Source organism: Pelodiscus sinensis, chromosome 29 (genome assembly GCF_049634645.1).
Source record: "Pelodiscus sinensis isolate JC-2024 chromosome 29, ASM4963464v1, whole genome shotgun sequence".
Lineage (NCBI taxonomy): Eukaryota > Metazoa > Chordata > Testudines > Trionychidae > Pelodiscus > Pelodiscus sinensis.
Window position 1 is genome coordinate 2,560,803 of NC_134739.1, and position 22,225 is coordinate 2,583,027.

The 22,225-nt window shown below is 48.6% G+C and overlaps 1 protein-coding gene across 1 annotated transcript in view; it reads left to right on the forward strand.

The window, feature by feature from the left end:
- Positions 1–21,573, forward strand: part of WNT9B (Wnt family member 9B) — a 37,904-nt gene extending 16,331 nt beyond the window's left edge. The window contains exons 3-4 of the mRNA XM_075911314.1: positions 16,652–16,917; positions 19,372–21,573. Of these exons, the coding sequence (XP_075767429.1) occupies positions 16,652–16,917; positions 19,372–19,848 (743 nt within the window). The 3' untranslated portion in view covers positions 19,849–21,573. The remainder of the gene's footprint in view (positions 1–16,651; positions 16,918–19,371) is intronic.
- The last annotated feature ends 652 nt before the right edge of the window (positions 21,574–22,225 follow it).

Here is a 22,225-nt window from a genome sequence, read left to right on the forward strand (position 1 = left end):
TGCAGCTCTGCAGTTTTCCCCTTTCTTAACTAATTGAGTAGTTAATGGAAATTACATTGACTACATGATTAGCTGATTACCCACAATTTAACATCCCTGGTTTGTAATCTATCCTTTAGCTATCTTCCAGTCATTGGTACAGAAGATAATTTAATGTGGCACTAACTTTCAAAAAGGGCTCTAGAGGTGATCCTGGCAATTACAAATGTGCAGACAACTCAAACTGGTAGAATCTATATATTTGGGAGAGTTTGAATGTCAGCTGCCAAGAAGGTTAGTCTATTATATCGACAGTTACTTTTATTAATTGCATTTGTAACTGCCTCAAAACTATATCAAGTTTGACTAACAAGACGTATTTTCAATAAAAATAAGCAGGCAATTGATTATGCCTTTTTAAAATACTTTACTAGCACTGTGTGAATCAGAAGATGTCTTACTTTGGTTCGCTCTCAATTCTGAGAAATTGAAAAAATCGACTTTTTCCAAACATTTCAAAATGACAGTTTAAATCAAAATTGAGAACTTTGTTTTGGGTTGAACAAGCATTGTTTCAGTTTTGATCCTTTTTTACACTTCTATTTAAAATTAAAGTTAATTTCAGAATTTTTATTACAGATTTTGTTTGATTGGCAAACAAAATTATTTTTATTTTCTTCCTGGCATTTACTGAGTCTTTTAAAATCAAAACAAGTCAGCAAAATTGACACCGATTAGTGATATTTTTCAGTGAACTTGAATCTGTAACTTTCACTGAAAGGCTGGTCAAAAAGACGCCCAGAATTGTTCTTCCCTTCTTTCCTCCTGTGTCACCTTTCTATGCTAATGGATGTACGGCTAACTGGCCTGCTGTGCAGAACATCTGCTTGTAAAGATTGCAACATTGATTTTTTTTCCAGTTTTCTGTAATGTCACTGGTGTCTTAATATAAGGTGGATAGAAAGCTGGCTAGATCATTGCTATCCATTGAGTCCAATCAGCAGCTCATTATCTGGCTGGCATCAGAGTTGGTCAGTATTGGAGTGCCCCAAGGGTTAGTTTTTGGGCCAGTTTTGTTCAAAATCTTTAATGACCTGGATGAGTGGATGGATTGCACCCTCAGGTTCATGGATGACGCTAAGCTAGGGGGAGTGGTAGATACACTGGAGGGTAGAGATAGGGACCCTAGTGACCTAGAAAAAATTGGAGAACTGGGTCAAAAGAAATCTGATAGGGGTTCAACAAGAACAAGTGCAGATTCCTGCACTGGGGATGGAAGAATCCCAATCACTGTTACAGGCTGAGGATGGATGGGCTAAGCCAGGAGTGGACAATAATTTTTGGTGGAGGGGCCACTCCAAGATTTTGGAAAGTGGTTAAGGGCCACACTCTTCTGTGGAGGAGGTGCAGGCTCCAGGATGGAGGTTGGGTGCAGAAGGGCGCATGGGGAAAGGGTCTGGGGGGCTGGATACGGTGTGAGGTCTGAGAGGGAGTTTGGGTGAAGGAGGAGGTTGTGACTTGGGTCAAGAGATGGAGGGAGTGGAAATGCAGGAGAGTATTTTGGCCTGGGAGAGGTATGAAAGAAGGGGTGCAGGGTCTGATCTGAGGTGGGGGGTGCAGAGGGTTTGGAAGGTGACTTGGGGGGAAGGGAGTTGGGGTTCAGGAGAGGCAGGGGTGCCAGAGGCAGACTGTGGCTAGGAGGTGCGTACCTAAGCATACCTGCTGCAGCTCCAGAGCATTGAAAATGCAGCCTGCTCCCTTTACATGGCTCTCGTCTCCAGGAGGAGGGAGGAGAGAGGCTCACGCCACCCCCAACCATCAGGCCAATCTCTCAGCTCCCATTGGCTGGCTGTTTCTGGCCAACAGGAGCTAAGGATTGGGCTGAGGGCGGGGAGAGCACATGAAGCCTTTCCCCCCCGGAGTAGAGTCACACAGCACAGCTCTGCATTTCAAACAGCAGCTGCTTCGTGCCTGCGGGTCCTGGGAGGGGTGTCCACGGGCCAGATCCGGTGGCTTGGCAGGTTGGATCCAGCCCGTGAGAGGTATCTTGCCCACCGCTAGGGTAAGCAGTTCATGGGCCTGTGGATTATAGTGGATGAGAAGCTGGATGTGAGTCAGCGTGCCCTTGTAGCCAAGAAGGCTTATTAGGCTGCATTAAGAGCATTGCCAACAGATCTAGGGAAGTCATTATTCCCCGTTATTTGGCACTGGGGAGGCCAAATCTGGAGTATGGTGTCCAGTTCCCGTCCCCCTCGCCCCCATTACAAAAAGGATGTGGACGCATTGGAGACAGTCCAGTGGAAGGCAACAAAAATGATTAGTGGGCTGGAGCTCATGACTTATGAGGAGAGGCTGAGGGATCTGGGTTTATTTATTCTACAGAAGAAAAGAGGAGTGGGGGGTGGGGATTTGAGAGCACCCTTCAACTTCCTGAAGGGGGTTCCAAAGAGGATGGTGAGAAGCTGTTCAGTGATGGCAGATAGCAGAACAAGGGGCAATGGTCTCAAGTTGCAGTGGGAGAGGTCCAGGTTGGACATCAGGAAAAATTCTCTCCCTAGAAGGGTGGTGAAGCACTGGAATGGGTTACCTAGGGAGGTGATGGAATCTCCCACATTCGAGGTTAAGTCCTGGCTTGCCAAAGCCCTGGTTGAGATGACTTTACTGTGGTTGGTCCCGCTTTGAACAGCGGGTTGGACTCAATGAGATCTCTTTCATCTTAGGATTCTATGATGATGTTTTCAAAAACAACATTGATTCCTTGGCCAATAAGGATAAAACTCTTGGATCAAGTTACTTGATCCAACACATCTAAAAGATTTGCTACTTTGTTTTAATATCCTACATCCTTATTGATGGACTAAGAGGTATTCAGTTATAACTAAGATTCTAAGGTCTCAAGTGACAATTGTAATCGTGTAGTTGGAAGCCCTATATAACCCAGGCCATAAAACTTCCCCCAAAATAATCCCTAGAGCAGAAGTTTTGGAAATATCCAATCTTGATTTTTAAAATTTAGTGATGGAAAATGCCCCATGACCTCTTGTATGTCATTCCAAAGGTTAATTACTCTCGCTATTACATTGATTCAGGAGTAAAATGTTTAACATCAGCTTCCAGACACTAGATCATGTTAGCTCTTTCTCTGCTAGATTGAAAACCCCATTCCTAAATATTTATTCTCCATGTAGGCACTTAGACTGTAATCAAGTCACCCCTTAACTTTCTCTTTGTTCAGCTGAATAGATTGAGACCTTTTGAATCTATTACTAAAAGCATGTTTTCTAATCCTTTAACCATTCTCATGCCTTCCACAACTTAATACCTTCTTGAGTTGTGAATGACAGAATTAGACATTTCATTCTGGTGGCAATGCAGTTTATGCATCCAAGGGTTGAACTGGTCAGTGTTGCACTGAAAGCTTGTATTTAGCTGATTATCTACCACATTCTTTGTTCCTAGATGTAGAGATTTACATTTAGCAGCATTAATACACGTTTGCCAAGTGGTCCAGACCACTCTGAATCGGTGACCTGCCCTCATTATTTCTACTCACCCAACTTTTGTCATCTGCAGACTTTACAGTGATTTTATTTTCTTCCAGGTTATGGATGAAAATGTTAAATAGTGAAGGGCAAGAATCTATTTATTCAGAACCTCATTAAAAACACACCCATTCTTTGACAATTCCTGGGTTACAAATGCACTTTACAACCTGACGGTTAGCCAGGGTTGAATTCATTGGATGTATACTGTAACTTTTTTGGTTTTAATCAAAAGGTCACGTGGTAAGTCAAATGCTTTGCAGACATCTCTTACCTTTGTCATCCAAACGTTTTAATATGATAAAAAAGATACATATTGTCTAACTGGATTTGGTTTCCCTAAACCAATGATGATTGGCATTGAATATATTTCCTTCCTTTAATTCTCAATTAGTCCCATATCAGCTGCTCCATTATCTTATCCAGGACTGATATCAATATTGGCATGACATTGGGGAAAAAAGCTAAACTTCTGGAACTTTCCCAATCTCCCAAGCCTTACTGAAAATCAGCATTAATGGTCCAGCAAACTCTTTATTCAGCTCTTTTCAAAATCTTGGATGCAAATTATCTGGGCCCGCTGATTTTAAAAGCTGCTTTTTAACATACCTCAAATACTAGTAGAGTGGAACAAGTGTTATCAAATGACATGACATCATCCTCTTCTGCCCAACCCCCAACAGAGGATAAATACATATTGAACACTTCTGCTATTTCTAGATTAATATTAATTCCATCATCTCCATTTAATAATGGACCAATACTGTTGTCAAGTTTCTTTTTGTCCTTAACCCCTCTTCCCCTCTCCCTTCCTTTTCATTGTCCTTATCTCTGCTGAGCATTGATTTCACTTTGTGTCCCTTTGCTTCTCTTATCAATTTTTATTACAATTTCTAACTTCTGATTTACATTCACTAGTATAACACAAATGGAAGGGGAAGCTTAATTTTATGGCTGTCTTCATTTCCTCTCTAACCTGGCTGGTTATCATGCCAGTAAATCCTTCTTCCTTGCTTATGGGATTCTAACTTTTTGGGCATCTAGTAAAGTGTTCTAAAGAAATACCAATTGTCAGTCATATTTTTCTGATTAACTTTTTCCTTCCAGCTGATTTGCCAGCTCATTTTTTTCAGCTTTATGAAACTGTCCTGATTAAAGCACCGTGTGTGTGTGTGCGCGCGCGCGCTGCTTGCACATTATTAATGTGCACAAGCCATGATCACTTGCACCTAAGCTATCCTTAAATTTGAGTGCTGTGATGAGTTCCTCTAATCACAGGGCTGGAAGAGACCTCAGGAGGTCATCTAGTCCAGCCCTCTGCCCTAAGCAGGACCAATCCCAACTAAATCATCCCAGCCAGGGCTTTGTCAAGCCGAGACTTAAACCTCTGGGGATGGAGATTCCACCACCTCCCTAGGGAACCCATCCCAGTACTTCACCACCATCCTAGTGAAATAGTTTTCTTAATATCCAGCCTAGACCTCCCCTACTGTACCTTGAGACCATTGCTCCTTGTTCTGCTGTCCGTCACTACTGAGAACAGCCTCTCTCCATCCTCTTTGGAACCTCCCTTCAGGAAGTTGAAGGCTGCTATCAAGTCCTCCCTCACTCTTATCTTCTGCAGACTAAGCAAACCCAAATCCGTCAGCCTCTCCTCATAGCTCATATGCTCCAGCGCCCTAATCAGTTTGGTTGCCCTCCGCTGGACCCTCTCCAAATGAGTCCCTAGCCTTTCTGTAGTGGGGGCCCCAAATCTGCATTCACTACTCCAGATGTGGCCTTCCCAGAGCCAAATAAAGGGGAATAATCACTTGTCTAGATCTGCTGGCAATGCTCATCCTAATGCCCCCTAATAGTCCATTTGCCTTTTTGGCTACGGGGCACCCTGCTGACTCATCTCCAGCTTCTCATCCACTGTAACCCCCAGGGCCTTCTCTGCTGAACTGCTACTTAGCCAGTCGATCTGTTAGGACATTGGTACTCAACCCTACAGTAGGGCCACATAAACCTAAGTACAATCTTATGGGTCAAAACATACTCTCTGTACCTAGCCAATACATTGATTTATATTTCAATTCCACTTGTTTTGTTTGCACAGCCTATCTATCTAGGTTGTTTCTATTGAAAAACAAAGAAATTAGTGCATTAAAATGTGTACCAGAATGAACAACCAATCAAGAACATGTAACTCTCTAATCACAAATGAAATGTGCATTTTCTGAACTGATGAGTACTAGAAGACTTACCTGGCATTGCCTGGGCCCTTCAGTGCTAGGGACTGGCGGGGGGAAGTACAGGAACCAGGGCAGGGCACCGGGGCTATGGGGGCAGAGCTGGAGGTGTATGGGGGTTTGGAGATGAGGAGGGGCTCAGGATGAGGGGTCCCATTCAGCAGAGTTTTTCTCTCACTCCCTCAGCCCCCCCACCTCCCCTCCAGAGGCCTTCTGCTCCCACCCTAGCAGGGCTTTCTTCTCCTCTTCCTCTGGCACAGGGGTGGGGGTGGGGGGGAGTTTGGAGCAGGGGGGCTACTTACTTGTGTGCTGGCAGGCAAGATGGTGGAGCACCATCTCTGCTGGTCATTCCCTTGGTAAGGTCGGGCAAAATATAGCCTGTAGGCTGGATTTGGCCCGCCAAGCCACTGGATCCAGCCAGCAGATGCTGTGGGGAGCCTCAGGCAAGCTCCCTGCCTGCCTCTCCCTTCCCCCACACAGCTCAAACACGGCTGTGGGGAGTTTTTCTTTAAAAACTGTAAGTCCGGAGGGGAAGGGAGAAGCTTTAGGAGCTGATCCCTGCCCCCAGCACAATTCCATTGGTCGGTTTCTGGCCAGAAACCGGCCAATGGGAGCTGCCTGTTTCAATAACAGGCAGCCATGAAGCACAAGGGGCTCCAGAGCACATGGCTGCAGCCTATGCAGAGGAGGAGGGGTGGGCAGGGAGGCAGATTCAGGAACCACTGCTGGCTGGTAAGTCTCCTGGCAGAGCCTACCTCTGGCACCCCAGTCCCTCCCTTCCCCAACCTTCTGCCTGCCACTCCACATACCCAAATCCTCTGTTTCCCCCTCCTGTACCCATATCCCCTTCCAGAACCCCAATCCCCTGACCCAGATCAGTCCCCTCCTGCCCTAGCTCACAACCAAAAATACCTGCAAACCCTCCTGTAACCCAATTCCTTGCCTTAGGTCACAATCTAACCTCCTCCACCCCAGGCCAGTGCACTGGGACACAACTGCCTCCTTCACCCAAACTCCCTCTTTTACTCCAAGCTCCCTTCTGCACCCAACCTCCATCCCAGACCCTTCACTTCCTCCATTAATATCATGAAAGTGTGCAGCCTTTGACCATTTTCCCAATTCTGGGAGTGGCACCCCATCAAAAATTATTGCCTACCCCCTGTCCTTGGTGGTGCAGCTGCCCCCCAGGGACCATTCTCATATCATGTCTCTCCTGTCTGTGCTCATCCCTGTCCATGTTATGAAAAACATTCTTATTCCTAGCTCTTCCCATATCTTTGGCACAATCAAACCCAGATCTTCCGTTAAGGTAGGGTAAGGGGAAGCTGCATACTAAATTTGGTGGTCCTAGTTCTCACCATTTAGGAGTTCTTTGAACAGACAGATACAGACACTTCTAAAATATTTAGATAAGTATTGTGGCTTCATTTTCTGTTCTATCCCTCCCTTTGCTAATGGTTTCTACACTCTTAGCGTTTTTGTCCACTGTTTCATATCGAGTAGATGTTTTCAGAGAATTATCTATGATGACCCCCATGAGGTAACAGGTAACTTAGCCCTTATGTCGTATTTGTAACTTGAATTATATTTTTCAATAGGCATTATTTTGCCTTTATCAGCACTGAATTTCATCTTCCACTTTGTTACTGTGACACAGCTCCTATGAAAACTTGGTGGGTCCTTCGCTTCCCGGCAGACTGTGCTTGCCTCAAAGGCTCACAGCAGCCCATAGTTTTAGGCACCGTGCCAAGGGCTTTAGTTTGCTGTTTGAGCTCTTTTCATCATTGCCCAGCATATAGTAAAATGGAGAATAAACTCTACAATCCTTTTCCCTGAGTGGAAATGGGGAGGTAAGTGTGGAGGGGGGGAGGAGGCAGCAAACCAGGCCCACAACCCTACTCTGTATTCCAGCCAAGGGCCCTGTAATAGTAGCTGCTTGTATGAATCCCCAACATCTGCTATAAGGCAGCTCCAAGATCCCTGGGCTACTTCCCCACACCTTCCTTCTTTCTGGTTCATCTTCCTAGTATTCAGTTGTCTCCTTTCCTCATATTTTCAGCGGTGCTTTCCTCCATCCTCTCACTACACACATGCCCCAACAGCAGGCAAAGCTTCTTTAATTGCCAGTCTGAACTGGTTTTCTTAATTACCCCCAGGTGTCCTAATTAGCCTAGGCTGCCTTGACTCTGCAGGCTTAGTCAATTAGCCCCAAGTGTTCCACTGCCACTGATTGCCTTGGCTGGTTCTAAACCAGCCCCTCCCTGGAACCTTGGGAGTAGAGATGACTCAGTCTGAGGCTAATGTTCCACCTTTCCACTCCTCCTTGTCCCTCTCTGACCTGACCCTGTCACAGTCTCTACTCTGCTCTCCCTTCTCTTCTCGGGTGGGGTGCTGGTGCTTCATTTGCAGGCAGCTCCCCTCACACACACTCCCCTCTCAGCTAGCTTTTCATCCTGTGCTGGGAGTTGTTCCTCTATTCCCCCCCCCTCCTCCTTTCTGTATTGCTGCTCTCCCACCCCGCTTCCAGCCTAGCAGAGTGGTGAACCTTCCTTTTTCCCTTTCCTTCCCTGGCACTTTTTTCCTTTCCTTCCCTCCTCACCCATGACCACAATGGAGGGGCAGTCTTGTGACACCCCCGCCACCCCTTCCCCCACCCATTCTCACATTTACCTCTGTAAATGCTGTCCCCTCCAAGGCTGCCGGGCTACCCGCTCCAACGGTGGCGACAGGCATGGATGGGGATTCTGGGACCCCCACCACTCCTGCCAGTGTCACCATTAAGAAGGCCCCCCTGAAGGCCAGGAACTGTCAGGGGACCAAAAAGGAAAAGAGTCCCACTTAGAAAGTTATACCTCCCATGGTCACAGCTTCCCCTCCCTCCCGCCTCCCTGTTCCCTCCACCAGCTCTGGGGGTGATGGTGCTTTCTCTGCTGGGCAACAGGGCATGTCCAAAGGGACGAGCCTGGCCTGGAGAGGCACTTGGGACCCCTGAGACCCAGGAGGGCACTGGCCCTACCGCTGCCAGTGGCTCTGATGGAGGAGAGGCGACCTGCTTATGTGGAGGTGGCTGCTGACCCTGCCACAAACAAGGGGGAACCACGTGGTGGCGGGTGCCATACTTGCCTTCCTTTCACAGGAGATTGAGGCCCTTGGCTTGACCCCGGCTGCCTCAGAGGGGGATCCTCTTGTCCTGGAGAGATGACAGCTGCCCTCTCCTTTTCCTTCCAATCTGCCCTCCTCCCCTCTCCCTGCCTCTGAGTTGCCCCAGGGTGTGACCATCTGCCCAGCCGTCAGCAGCACTTCAGCAGTGGCCACTGAGCCCCTGGGTACTTCTAGCAGAGTTCCTGTTGTTCCCCATCACGCCTGGCACTGAGGCCTCTGGTGGTGCACTCCCTGCGGTGCTGGGGCCTAGCGCTGGGGAGACACTAACTTCCTCTACCACCGCTACTGCTCCCCTGCCCTGCAAGGAGGCACCACATCCCAGTGCCTCTTCCACGGAAGCTGCTGATCCAGTTTCTACTCCCAAGCCCTGTTCCCTGCCCAGTTCCTCTCCCAATGGAATTTCCCACTCCTCCTCCTGTTCCCCTTCCTCCTACCCCTTTTCCTAATCGCCTCCTCTTACTCCTCCCCCTCTTTCCCTTCCTTCTCCTCCTCCCCCTCTTTCCTTCCCCTTCCCCTATTGCTGCCACCTCGGGGGTTGCTGCATTTACCTTAGAGGTTGACCCCCAGGAGGCACTCCCAGCCTGTCTGGGTCTGTTCTTCCTCTCCCACTGCCCCTACCATCAGCGCAGCTGGGACACCAAAGTCCCTGCTTGCCAATTTTGGTTGGACATGGAGCCTGAGGGACTAGATGCGCAGTTTCTTGGAGAACATTTGCAGCTCCGAGTACAAGGGAGCTCTTGACCTTCAACACTGGGGAGACGACCATCTTGTCCTCCAGACCATAAGGGCCATTTTAGGAGAAGGCAAAGTGACCAGGCGCTGGTCCTAACAGAGGACCCGCTGCTTCCATGATTACCTGCTCACATTTTGGATATGGTCAGGGGTTGCTGTGGGGCCCAAAGGGGGCTACCAGCAAGGGTCTTCCCCAGCCCTCTCAATGCTGCCATTCATCTTTACCGCTCTAAATACCTGGCGCTATAGATTGGGTCTCTGCAGGAGTCGGGTGCTCTTCTTCCTTCGGGAGGGTGAGTACGCCATTGTTTTCCTGAAAGAGACCCATACTGCTCCGGCCACTGGGGCTAGCTGGTGGCTGGAGTGGGGAGACAGGGTCTTTTTTTAGTCACCTGTTGGCCTGTGAAGCTGGGGTGATGTCCCTGTTCTCTTTAAACCTATAGCCCGGGGTGCTGGGGACTGCTGAGATTGTGCAGGGTCACCTACTGCACCTCTGAGTTTGTGTGGCGGGGCAACATTACACTTTAATGCCTCCATCCTGATGTCCGGTCCAGAAAGGCTCCGCTTCTTTCAGTGGGTGTCTGCCTTCCTTGGCTCTCTAGATCCTCATGAGTGCCTGGTCTTGGGTGGGGATTTCAACTGCACCCTCAAGGAGTGGGACTTCCCAGGGAGATAATAGATCAACACTCCCTAGGGGATGTCTGGCATGACCACCATCTGGCTGAGGAGACCATGTTCACCTTTGTCCGGGTGGAGGGTCAATGGTCATTTCACTCCTGATTAGACCCACGTTTACATTTCTCATCATCTTTCCCAGGCCTACTCTTCCACCGTTCAGCTGGCCCTGTTCTAAGATCCCTGCTTGGTGGCCATGATGGCCTCTTTCTTTGGGGAGGCAGGGGCTGGCCTATTGGCATTTCAACAACACGCTGCTGGAGGATGTCTGCTTCGCAGTGTCCTTTTGGAAGTTCTGGCTAGCCTGGCAAGGGCGATGGTGCACCTTTCCCTCGGCACAGTGGTGGTGGGAAGTGGGGAAGGTGTAGACATGGCTTTTGTGTTGCGACTACACCTGGGATGCCAGCTGGCTGCGGGATGTTGCGATAGGGCAGCGGGAATGGGAGTTTTAGAGAAAGACATCCCAGACCTTGCCAGTGTCGGGGCCAAGTCCTTGGTGAGCGTGGTCCTCCCTTTATTGTGCTGGAGAGCCTTGCGCACCTTGTTGCCTAAGAAGGGGGACCTCTGCAATCTGAGCAATTGGCGTCCCATGTCACTTCTCGGCGTGGACCATAAAATCATTGCCAAGGCCATCTCACTGAGACTTTGGCCCGTGCTGGTGGACATGGTCCATCCAGACCAGACCTACACCATCCCAGGCTATACCATCTTCAATAATCTCTTTCTGGTCCAGGCTCTCATAGAGATTGAGTGTAGGATGATCTCTTGTTCACCCTCCTGTCCTTGGATCAGGAGAAGGTGTTCAGCTGGATGGACCACAGGTATCTCCTAGGCATTCTATGGGCCTTCAGCTTCAGGCCTCATTCTGTGGGATTTCTCCAGGTGCTGTATGCTTCTGCAGAGTGCTTGGTCAAGCTCAACTGGACCCTGACTGCACCAGTCCGCTTCGGACAGACTTCTCCAAGCTGCCAGTCTTCTATCAGGACCTCATCCTGGAAGCAGGACCTGGAAACAGCTCTTGGAGACCAGGTCCTTGGGAGCCACCGTGAGGGCAGACCTCCTTGCAGAGCCCCTGCTACAGAATCACCATCTCCATGTGCAGGCGGAAGAGTCCCCCTCGGTGCGCCAGATGTTGATCTTGGCAGAAGTCACCGGGATCGGAGACCTCCTGGACTACAACTGGGGAAATTGAGTGGATGCGCTGGCACTTGCCCAGCACATGGGGCTCTCCACCCTTCATACTCCTAGTATGTAGTCAGGAGGTGAGGGATGCTTTGCTGGCCACTGCTCGGGTTTACCTCCACCGTGTCCTGCAAGAGCCTGCCAGATCTCTCCATTGGCTCCACGTGCCTTCCTGATCACCTCCCCCTCATCCCCCGAGCCAGCTGCATGCACTGCAGCTGGTCCCCTTTTGAACGGCATCAAAAAGTCATCTGTATGTGCTTCACTTCTCCATCCTCATGTCCCGCCCAAATAACAAATGGCAGGACCTCTTACCTCCAATCGAGGCTGGGGAGCCACAGTGGGCCAGTCTGAGGGAGACCCTGCCGCACATCTGTCTCAAGCGTACCAAGTTACAGCCCCTCTTTCAGATCCTCCAGAGCCTCTTGTTGAGGTGCTGGCTGCACTTCTCCCCTCACCTATTAATTTATGCACACCCCATCTGTGACTCCCCAAAGTCGCAGGACCTCCTCGTCAACCTCCTCCTGCCTAAAGCCAAAATAGCAATTTACAAGACCAGGGAGCAGAGACTGGCTGAGGGAGGGACCTGTGACTGTGGGGCCTATTTCTGCTCCTGTATCCGTTCACAAATCTGGGCAGACTTCAACTGGGAGGCATCTGCTGGCTCTCTCGAGGTTTTCTAGGAGCAGTGGGTGCGGTTTGGGGTTCTCTGCCCGGTGTCCCTGTCCAGCCCCCTCGTTTTAGCCCTCGTTTGTCCCTGTCCAGCCCCCTCCACATTCATCCATTTTTTTTTCTGTCACCCATAATTACTTGGTGTTCTGGGCTCTGTGGACCCTCCCGTAAGCTGGGGGCAGGTGCTTTAGATGTGGGGGGGCTTATGCCCACCCACCTCCAGGACTCCAGTAGGACTACTTTTTTATAGCCTTCTGTCCTGACCCTGTCATTTACCCACTTGAGAGTTTCCTTTGTAATGCTTTGCAGTTCGCTTATTTTATATTGTCGGCAGAATTTTCCACCTCATTGTTTATCCTGTTTCTACCGAGGGATCTCCCTACTCTCAACTGCAGGTAAAATTCTTGCCCAAGTCCTTCTGAACCATCTCCTTCCACTAGCTGAAGAAATCCTTCCGGAGTCACAATGTGGCTTCCACCAGGGCGAGGAATGATTGATCTGATCTTTTCTGCCTGCCTAATACATAAGAAGTGTCGGGATCAACATCGGCCTCTGTATATGCCATTCTTCAATTTGACAAAAGCATTTGACTCTGTCAACTGTGAGGCCTCCTGGAAGATCCTGCAACACTTTAGTTGTTGTCTAACAAATTTTGTCAGTATTATACATTTCTTACACAACATGCAAGTTGTGAAACTCAATAGTGGTGATGCAACTGAACCAATTGACGTAAGGACTGGATTCAAACAGTGTGTGATAGCCCTACACTATTTAATATCTTTTTGGCATCCATGCTCCAGATTATTGGAGATGACCTCCCAGGCAGAGCTGAAATAACCTGCAGGATGGGTCGCTTCTTGGTCTTGGCTCTGACCACAATAACATCATGGTAGAACTCCAGTACACTGACTATGCTCAGGTAGATGGGCACTTCAGAAGATGGGCTCCAAGCAATCGTCGACAATTTCGTCATGGCCTACCACAGGTTGGGACTGACTCTCAATGCACAAAAGACCAAAACACCCACCAAACAGTTATCTGAACCAACCACCACGGCAGACAACCAAGTCCTGGAGAATGTCAACAGCTTGCCTTATCTCTGAAGCTATCTGTCCAGCAAGGCTGACATCAATGATGAAATCCGCCAGCTTATGGACATTTATGGAGTTGAGTCTTCGATGACCATGACATCAAGGCATAGACCAAGATTGACGTCTATCGTGCCCTATAGACGATATATTAAAGATCTGGAGAAATTCCACCAAAGGTACCTGAGGAGGATATTGGGCATCATGTGGCAGGACAGATGGACCAACGTTAGTATTCTCGCAGAGGCTGACTCTCGCAGCATTGAGGCACTAGTCACCCACAGGCAGCTGTGATGGTCCGGTTGTGTGGTAAGGGTGCCTGACACACACTTGCCTAAACAGATCTTCTACACTCAGCTGAGGACTGGGACGAGGTCTCATGGCGAGCAGAGGAAGCGCTACAGGGATGTTCTTAAGAACTCCTTGGTAAGTGTGGCATTGACGTTGACACCTGTGAGAGGCAAGGGAAGGGTCGGGTAACCTGGAGGACCATCATCAAGAATGTTACCTGACTCTTTGAGGTCAAGTGAAGACAATCAGAGAGCCCACCGTAAGGAGTGAACCTAGGCCCATATTGGTGCCGCTTGTGTCAGCACTGCTGGAGATAGAGTTCTAATGTGCAGCCGCTGCCAGAATGTTCCTGGCTAGAATTGACTTAATTTCTCATCTACACACTCATCAGTTATAGGCATCCAAGGGGAAATCTTATTTGATTTGAAGGATTTCAGAGAGAGAGAGACATGATTTATAAATATACTATGAGATTTACCCGGAATAGCTGGGGTCCCTAACTCAATTTTTGTGTTCTGGAAAATAAAATGAAAATGTACATGCTTCATTTTAAGTCCTTGCTCTGGGGTGGGGCTGGGGATGAGGAGTTCAGTATGCAGGATGCCCTGGGATAGACTACCCCAACCCTCTTACTGCTGAGCCCTTTAATGTAAAAACACTCCTCTATGACCTTTCTAAACTTACATACCAGCCATCTGGTTCTGTATTGGTTGAGGAAACGGGATCTTGAGAAGGGAGTAGATGTTTTCACCATATCTTTCACAGATACAACTGCAGCTAGTTCTTGTGTCCACAATTAAAGAAGGAATTTGATAAATTGGGGAGAGTTCAGAGAAGAGCCACGAAAATGATTAAAGGGTTAGAAAACCTGCCTTATAGTGACGGACTCAACGAACTCAATGGCTGCGTCTAGACTGGCACGTTTTTCTGCAAAAGCGGCCGCTTTTGTGGAAAAACTTGCCAGCTGTCTACTCTGGCCACTTGAATTTGCGCAAGAACATGGACGATCTAATGTATGATCATCAGTGTTCTTGCACAAATACAATGACTCTCCCGCTCGGGAAAAAGCCCTCTTGCGCAAATGCTTTTGTGCAAGAGGGCCAGTGTAGACAACTGAGAACCGTTTTGTGCAAAAAAGCCCCGATGGTGATAATGGCGATGGGGGCTTTCTTACGCAAAACCGCGTCTAGATTGGCACGGACGCTTTTCCGCAAAAAGTGCTTTTTCCGTTAAAAGCATTTGCGGAAAATCATGCCAGTCTAGACGCAGCCTATGTGTTTAGCTTAAAAAGAAGGTTAAAGGGTGACTTAGTACCTACATTGAGAACCTATATTATTTAATAGGGTATGTCTACAAGTAGTTTAAGTCAAAATAGCTTATTTCAGCTTTTGGTGCTGTCTACACAGCAGGAAGTCAAAAGAAGAACACTCTTCCTTCAAATTCCCTTACTCCTCGTAAAATGAGGGTTACAGACATCAGAATAAGAAGTCCTCCAGCTCGGCATTATTTTGAAATAAAGGCTTGTAGTGTAGACACGCTCTTTGTTTTTTTCAGAATGTCAGTTATTCCAAAATTAATGCTGCTGTGTAGACATAAGAACGGCCGTACTGGGTCAGACAAAAGGTCCATCTAGCTCAGTGGCCTGTCTGCCGACAGTGGCCAGCACCAGGTGCCCCACAGAGGGTGGACCGAAGACAATGATCAAACGATTTGTCTCCTGCCATCCCTCTCCAGCCTCTGACAAACAGAGGCCAGGGACACCATTTTATCCCCTGGCTAATAGCCTTTTATGGACCTAACCTCCATGAAATTATCTAGCTTCTCTTTAAACTCTGTTATAGTCCTAGCCTTCACAGCCTCCTCTGGCAAGGAGTTCCACAGGTTGACAACACGCTGTGTAAAGAAGAACTTTCTCTTATTAGTTTTAAACCTGCTCCCCATTAATTTCATTTGGTGTCCTCTAGTTCTTCTATTTAGGGAATTAATACATAACTTTTCTTTATCGGCCCTCTCCATACCACTCATGATTTTATAGACCTCTATCATATCCCCCCTCAGTCTCCTCTTTTCTAAACTGAGAAGTCCCAGTCGCTTTAACCTCTCCTCATATGGGACCCGTTCCAAACCCCTAATCATTTTAGCTGCCCTTAGTACCTGTAGTGAGCTCTTCAGTCTGGCAGAAAAAGGTGTAACCTGATCCACGAGCTGGAAGCTGAAGCTAGTCAAATGCAGATGGGAAATAAAGAGAACTTTTAATAGAGTGATTTATCCAGGATCACAGTGGATCATTTTTAAATCAAGATTGGATGATTTTCCTAAAAGAATCCCCACAGCAGATTTTTGGGGAACTTCTCCAGCCTGGTCTATGCAGGAGGTTAGACTAGATGATCCTTCTGGCCTTGAATCCTGTGAATCTTCTAACCCATCATGTCCAGTGAATAACATTCTGTGTCAGTTTCAGGAATATCAATGATGTGTCACCCACTGATAAAAGGAAGTATCTGAGTGATCCTCTTATCCCTCTAGGCTTTTAGAATCAGCATACAGGAACCTGAAAAATTTCTTTCCTTTCCATCCCTTGACATTTTAGTTCTCTCCATGCATGGCACCCATCTGCGTTACAATTGTGTGTTTTTACTGTTTACCCTGTTAGCAGCCTCCCTTCCTGTTGCTCATTGAGAGTGTGTCTACACTACACCGTAGCTCAAAATAAGCTATGCAATTTGAGCTCTGCAATGTGCATAGTTTATTTTGAGTGTATTTTGAAATACGGCTCTATTCTGAAACGTCCCTTAATCCTCCTGGAATGAGGTATATAGAGACGTCAGAATAGCAAGCCTGTTACAGCTTTTGAAATAACGGGCTTGTTTAAAAGATGCAGAATAGCTTTTGGGATCCGGGACGTATCCCGAAATAGTGCCACAGCGTAGATGTACTCTGAGAGAGACCACTCAGGAGCATGTTAATCTGCCACCCAACTGTATCCTGCGCAGTCCCTACAAAATAGGGCCCAGTGTTTCTTTGTGTGGAGCCCAGTTACATGGGTGAATGTCCATTCCTCCTTCCCAGCCTCCCTTAACCCTTCTGTCTTGTTCAGGTTTTAAGGAAACTGCCTTCCTGTATGCAGTGTCTTCTGCAGCTCTTACCCACTCGCTGGCCCGGGCATGCAGTGCTGGACGAATGGAGCGCTGCACCTGTGACGACTCTCCAGGCCTGGAGAATCGCAAGGCCTGGCAATGGGGAGTCTGTGGCGACAACCTGAAATACAGCACCAAGTTCCTTAAACATTTCGTGGGCCAGAAGAAGATTGGCAAAGACCTGAGGGCTAAGGTGGATATCCACAACACCAATGTGGGCATCAAGGTGAGGGGGAAGGGCACCTTGCCTGCTCAGGGATCAGATGCAAATAGCTTGACCTATCCTCTATACTCATGTCTTCTACAGGGGAACTGCTATGGCAGGGGAGAGGCCACTGCCTTTTGCTGGTTAGTCAGAACAGGCCCTATGCTGCTGAGGGTTAACCAGAAATTGTCCCTTTGCTTGGATGGCAGGGCCTGTGAAGTCTGACTTTTATATGCCTGCTGCTGTGAAACGATGGGGATAGTGGTCAGGTCTTCATAGGGCTCTGCACTTGGTAAATCCGGCAGTGTTCATATGGGAACAGGATGCTCATTCAAGTTTTGAGGATGGCTAGAGATGAAGGGCTGGGAGTTAGGACTCCTGGGTTCAACCCCAGCCGTGCTGCTGCTTTGACATGACCTTTGCAAGGCTTAGAATTAGATATAAGGTCAGGTGGGATCACTAGACCTACCAGCCATTGCAGGCCACCAAATTTCATCTTTGTTCTGATCCCAATAACTTGTTTGACAAAAGCATCTTCCAGAAAGGCCTCCAAGTTTGAGCTAAAGACAGTGAGAAATGAAGGTGCATTAGTAGGAGCGTTGCCAGCAGATGAAGGCACGTGATTATTCCCCTTTAGGTGTGGCCTCACTAGTGCCAAATAGAGTATTGTGTCCAGTTCTGGGCCCCTCTTTACAGAAAGGGTGTGGGCACAGTGGAGAGAGTCCAGCGGAGGGTAATTAAAATGATTAGCAGACTGGAGAATATGATTTATTTAGTCTGCAGAAGAGAACAGTGATGGGGGGGGGGGGCGGATTGATAGCAACTTGCAGTTACCTGACGGGCAGTTCCACAGGGGATGGAGAGAAGCCGTTCTCAGTGACGGTACAGGACAGAGCAAGGAGCAATGGTCTCAATGGGAGAGGGAGTCTAGGTTGGATATCAGGAGAGTGGGGAAGCGCTGGGCTGGGTTCCCTGGGGAGGTGGTGGAATCTCCATCCCTGGAAGTTAAGTCCCGGCATGAAAGAGCCCAGGCTGGGCTGACTGAGTTGCAGTTGGTCCTGCTTTCGGCAGGGGTTGGACTGGATGACTCCTGGGGGCTCTGCCAAACCTAATCTGGGATTCTATGAAGAATCTGACACTGGAATGAGCAACAAAGGGGAGTGATGATCCCCCTCCCTGCTGAGTTTGTGCCTGTAGCAGGCTGTGACTCTCTCACCCATGATGCCTCCTGCTGGATGTCCTGCGAATTAGCTCATTCTAGCAGCACAGCACCCTCCTTTGGTGATGTCACCAACAGTTACCTGCCTCTTCTGCCCCCACCACACTGGGGCCAGCATCCCTCCCAGGGTCTGTCTACACTACCCCGCTAGTTCGAACTAGGGGGTAATGTATGCATACCGCACTTGCTAATGAAGCCCGGGATTTGAATTTCCCGGGCTTCATTTGCATAAAGCCGGCTCCGCCATTTTTAAAAGCCGGCTAGTGCGAACCCCGTGCCGCGCGGCTACACAGATCGGAATGGCTACGTAGTTCGAACTATCTAGCCCATGCCGCGTGTAGCCGCGCGGCACGGGGTTCGCACTAGCCGGCTTTTAAAAATGGCGGAGCCGGCTTTATGCTAATGAACCCGGGAAATTCAAATCCCGGGCTTCATTAGCAAGTGCGGTATGCATACATTACCCCCTAGTTCGAACTAGCGGGGTAGTGTAGACAGACCCCCAGACCATAACCCCTCTTCCCCTGGATTACTCCCCTGTGGGGGTGTCCACTCCCAGGTTCCTCCTCCCCCAGAGAACTGGCTAGGCCTAATTCCACCACTGGCCTCAGTGAGCCACTGCAGCCCTAGTCTCGCCCCTTCCCTTGGGGGCAAACTGCAGTTTGAATTAGCTGCTCATTGCTGGCAGGGGGTGGACCCGCAGCCCTAGAACCTCCCTCAGGTCCCTGAGTCAGGAGGAAAGTTGTTCAGGCAGGGACCCTGCTGGCTGCCTGGGGTCTCCCAGCACTGTTCTGTCCATGGTACCAGTCTGGCAAGCAGCTTGGTTCAGCTCCTGCTGCCCAGCAGCCATTCTTGTAGAGCCTAGCCCTGCCCTGGTTGGCTTATGGAACAGCCAGCCCTCTGCACCCACGGCTGCTTTTAATCCCTTGTTTTCCACTGTACAGCAATTGCCTCATCACGGTGCCTAATTTCTCCTCTGGATTTTTCTGGCTTCAGCTTCCAGCCACTGGTTCTTGTTCTGCTTTTCTCTGCCAGATTCTAATGTCTTGAATACTTTGTGTTCACCCTGTGACTGCCCCTAAATGCTGATTTGGGTCCTCTCTTCCTCTTTGAACTCTGTCAGTTTCTTACTGTAGGGCATTTTTGCAGCCTGTGACCCTCTGTGCCTCCATTTCCCTGTTTGTAACATGGGAATGGCTCCGGTGCTTTCTGGCCCTCTCTGAGGTGCGGTGTCCTAACTGGAGTTTCTTCTTTCGCAGGCTGTGAAGAACGGTCTCAAAACCACGTGCAAGTGCCATGGTGTCTCTGGCTCCTGTGCTGTGAGGACCTGCTGGAAGCAGCTCTCCCCGTTCCATGAGACTGGCAAGATCCTCAAGCTGCGCTATGATGATGCCATCAAGATTTTTAGTGCCACGAATGATGCTGTGGGACACTCGGAGCTCATGGGAGTGCAGCGGCACAGCCGCTCCCCCAAAAGCCCAGCTGCTCCGCGCCCCACGGATCTGGTATACGTGGAGGACTCCCCCAGCTTCTGCCGGCCTAGCAAATACTCCCTAGGCACTGCCGGCAGGACATGCTCCCGGGAGGCCAGCTGTGACAGCCTGTGCTGTGGGCGAGGCTACAACACACAGAGCCAGATGGTCACCTTCTCTTGCCACTGCCATGTGCAGTGGTGCTGCTATGTGGAGTGCCAGCAATGCATGCAGGAGGAGGTGATCTACAGCTGTAAGCAGTAGGGCGGGTGCAAGGAAAGGAAACCAAACAAAGGGTATTAATGAGCCTGGGCCCCTTGTAGGGGAAGGCAGAGGCAGGCCTTACTTGTTGCAGGGGGCTCACCACCCTTAGCCCTTCTGCTGCTGTCTGCCAAGAAGTTGTGGCACAAGACAGACTGGATAGTCCTACTGTGGCTATCTGTATACAGCTAAACAAAGAGGGCAGGCTTTAAATAGAGCCGAGTGACAGTACCTGGGAAGCAGTGATTCTGAAAGACTTGGGGATCGTAGTGAATAATCAGCTGAACATGAACTCCCAGAGTGACTTTGTGGCTCTACGCGCTAACACGGTCCTAGGATAAATGGAAGCCTGGAGTAGAAAGAATTTATTTTTCTGCTGTATTTGGCACTTGCATGCCCATGGCTGCAATAATGCATCTGCTTCTGGCATGAACTATCCAGGAAAGGTGCTGATTAAATTGGAGTGAGTTCAGTGAAGAGCCACAGAAATGGTTCAGAAAGGGACCCTAGGAACTCAATTTGTTTAGCTTCCCATGAGAAGGTGAAGAGGTGACCAGTCTGTGGGTACTTACGTGGGGGGGAATTTTTAATAATGGACTTTTCAATCCAGCGTAGAAAGGTACCACATGATCCAAAGACTGGAAGTAGAATCTAGCCAAGTTCAGACTGGAAACTAGGCATACATTTAACAGTGAGTAATTAACTAGTAGAACAATTTACACAGGATTGAAGTGGCTTCTCCATCACTGGAGATTCTTAAATCCAGACTAGATTTCTCTAAAATCAGCTCTAGAGATTAGTGTAGGGAAGGTGTCTGGCCTGTGTGATACTGGTATTGCCCCTCCACCCCCCCCCCCCCCCAAAGCTTGGAATGTACACAGCTGCAAAGGCAAGGTTCGGGGGAGAGCACACAGAGCAAGGACCTTGGTGAGAGAGGAAAAGATGGCAAATCCTGAAGCTTTGTCCTTGATGGGAGTAAAACCAAGCAGCTGCAGAGAAACGTGTTTGGGAGGGCACCCCCCCCCCTTTGTCCCAGGGTATGAAAGGGAGGAGAGAAAAGGCTGATGGGACCAGAGAGCAAGGCAATCTAACCTGAGGCCTATGATAGGAGAGCAGCTGTTGATTCACTGAGAATGCGGTTTTTCAAGTGCTGTTCCCTGGTAACTAACTCTGTGTTCTGGATTGTAGGTGCCCATAGATGAGTAGTTTTTCATAATAATTTTTGTATATAACCTGGTGCAATTGGGTAACTGAGTAGCAGCCAGCTGTTCTCAGGACTCACACAAAGTACTAGCAAACTGAAAAGTGCAAAGTTGAATAAGGCAAACTGACCATCTCTCCTCTCTGAAGTGAAGCATCATTTAACAGTATTTCCACTTCCCCTGCACCTTTCAAGAGCCGAAACCTCATCCCACAGAATAAGTGCAATCGTGGGTCTATTTTGTCCAGATCCAAAAGATTTGCTTTAAAGAGTCAACAGGGCACTGAAGCCATTGGGAAGCGGTATTTTTATCTTACTCTACAGAGAACTTTCAGTTTCATATCCCTTATCCTGGAGTAAATGGGGAGTGAGTCTACTGAGGTCGGTGGAGTTATTGTCTGTAATAGAAGAGAATCCAGACGAACTCACTAAAAATTATTTCCCTGTAAGTGAGTCCTAGTGGAACCCTTTGTCAAGATTACTGCTATTTCCTCTGATTTGTACAAATCAAATGCATGATACATCTATTTATACCCTATTGTATAGTCCATTGTAGCTGTTAGCCAAAGATTCCAGCTGAGTCTGGAGTTCCCTTGTGATAAGCATTGCGGATGGATTATGTAAAACTTTAAAAACTGCCTAAGTTACTTAAGCAGTTTCAGAATGGAACCCCCAGGAAGATGCAGCACCAGTAGTTCAGGTGTGAGCATGAGGCAGGCAAAAAAGGGGGAGAGCCCAGTTTTAGAGGGGGGAGGGACTTGCTCACCTGGCAGAGCTAAGGAGAATAGAACCTGGTCGTCTTACTCCAGGGCCACTGCCCTACCCTTCAGTTCTCTTGGGTGGTTTGTTAGGTATTAGTAGGATGTTGGTGAGTGGGGCTCCCTATGCTGCCGGTGATTACATCTCCCACTTGAGAGGAATGAAATCTGCAGCCTCAAATTTGTTTCCTGCAAGCTGGGCACTTGCGCAGCCATTCAGCGGTTCAGATGCTGCCTAAGATGATTAGCAGAGCGCCCACAGCTAGATTTTGTGTTTCTGTTGGTGGTGCACAACTGCACATGCCTCAGTGCATGTAACAACATTTATTATACACATGAATGGAAAAGGGTCGAGGGAACATTGCTGGCACCATACTGATGGTGGTTAATGTACATGCTGGCCATGGATAGACCTCAAGCC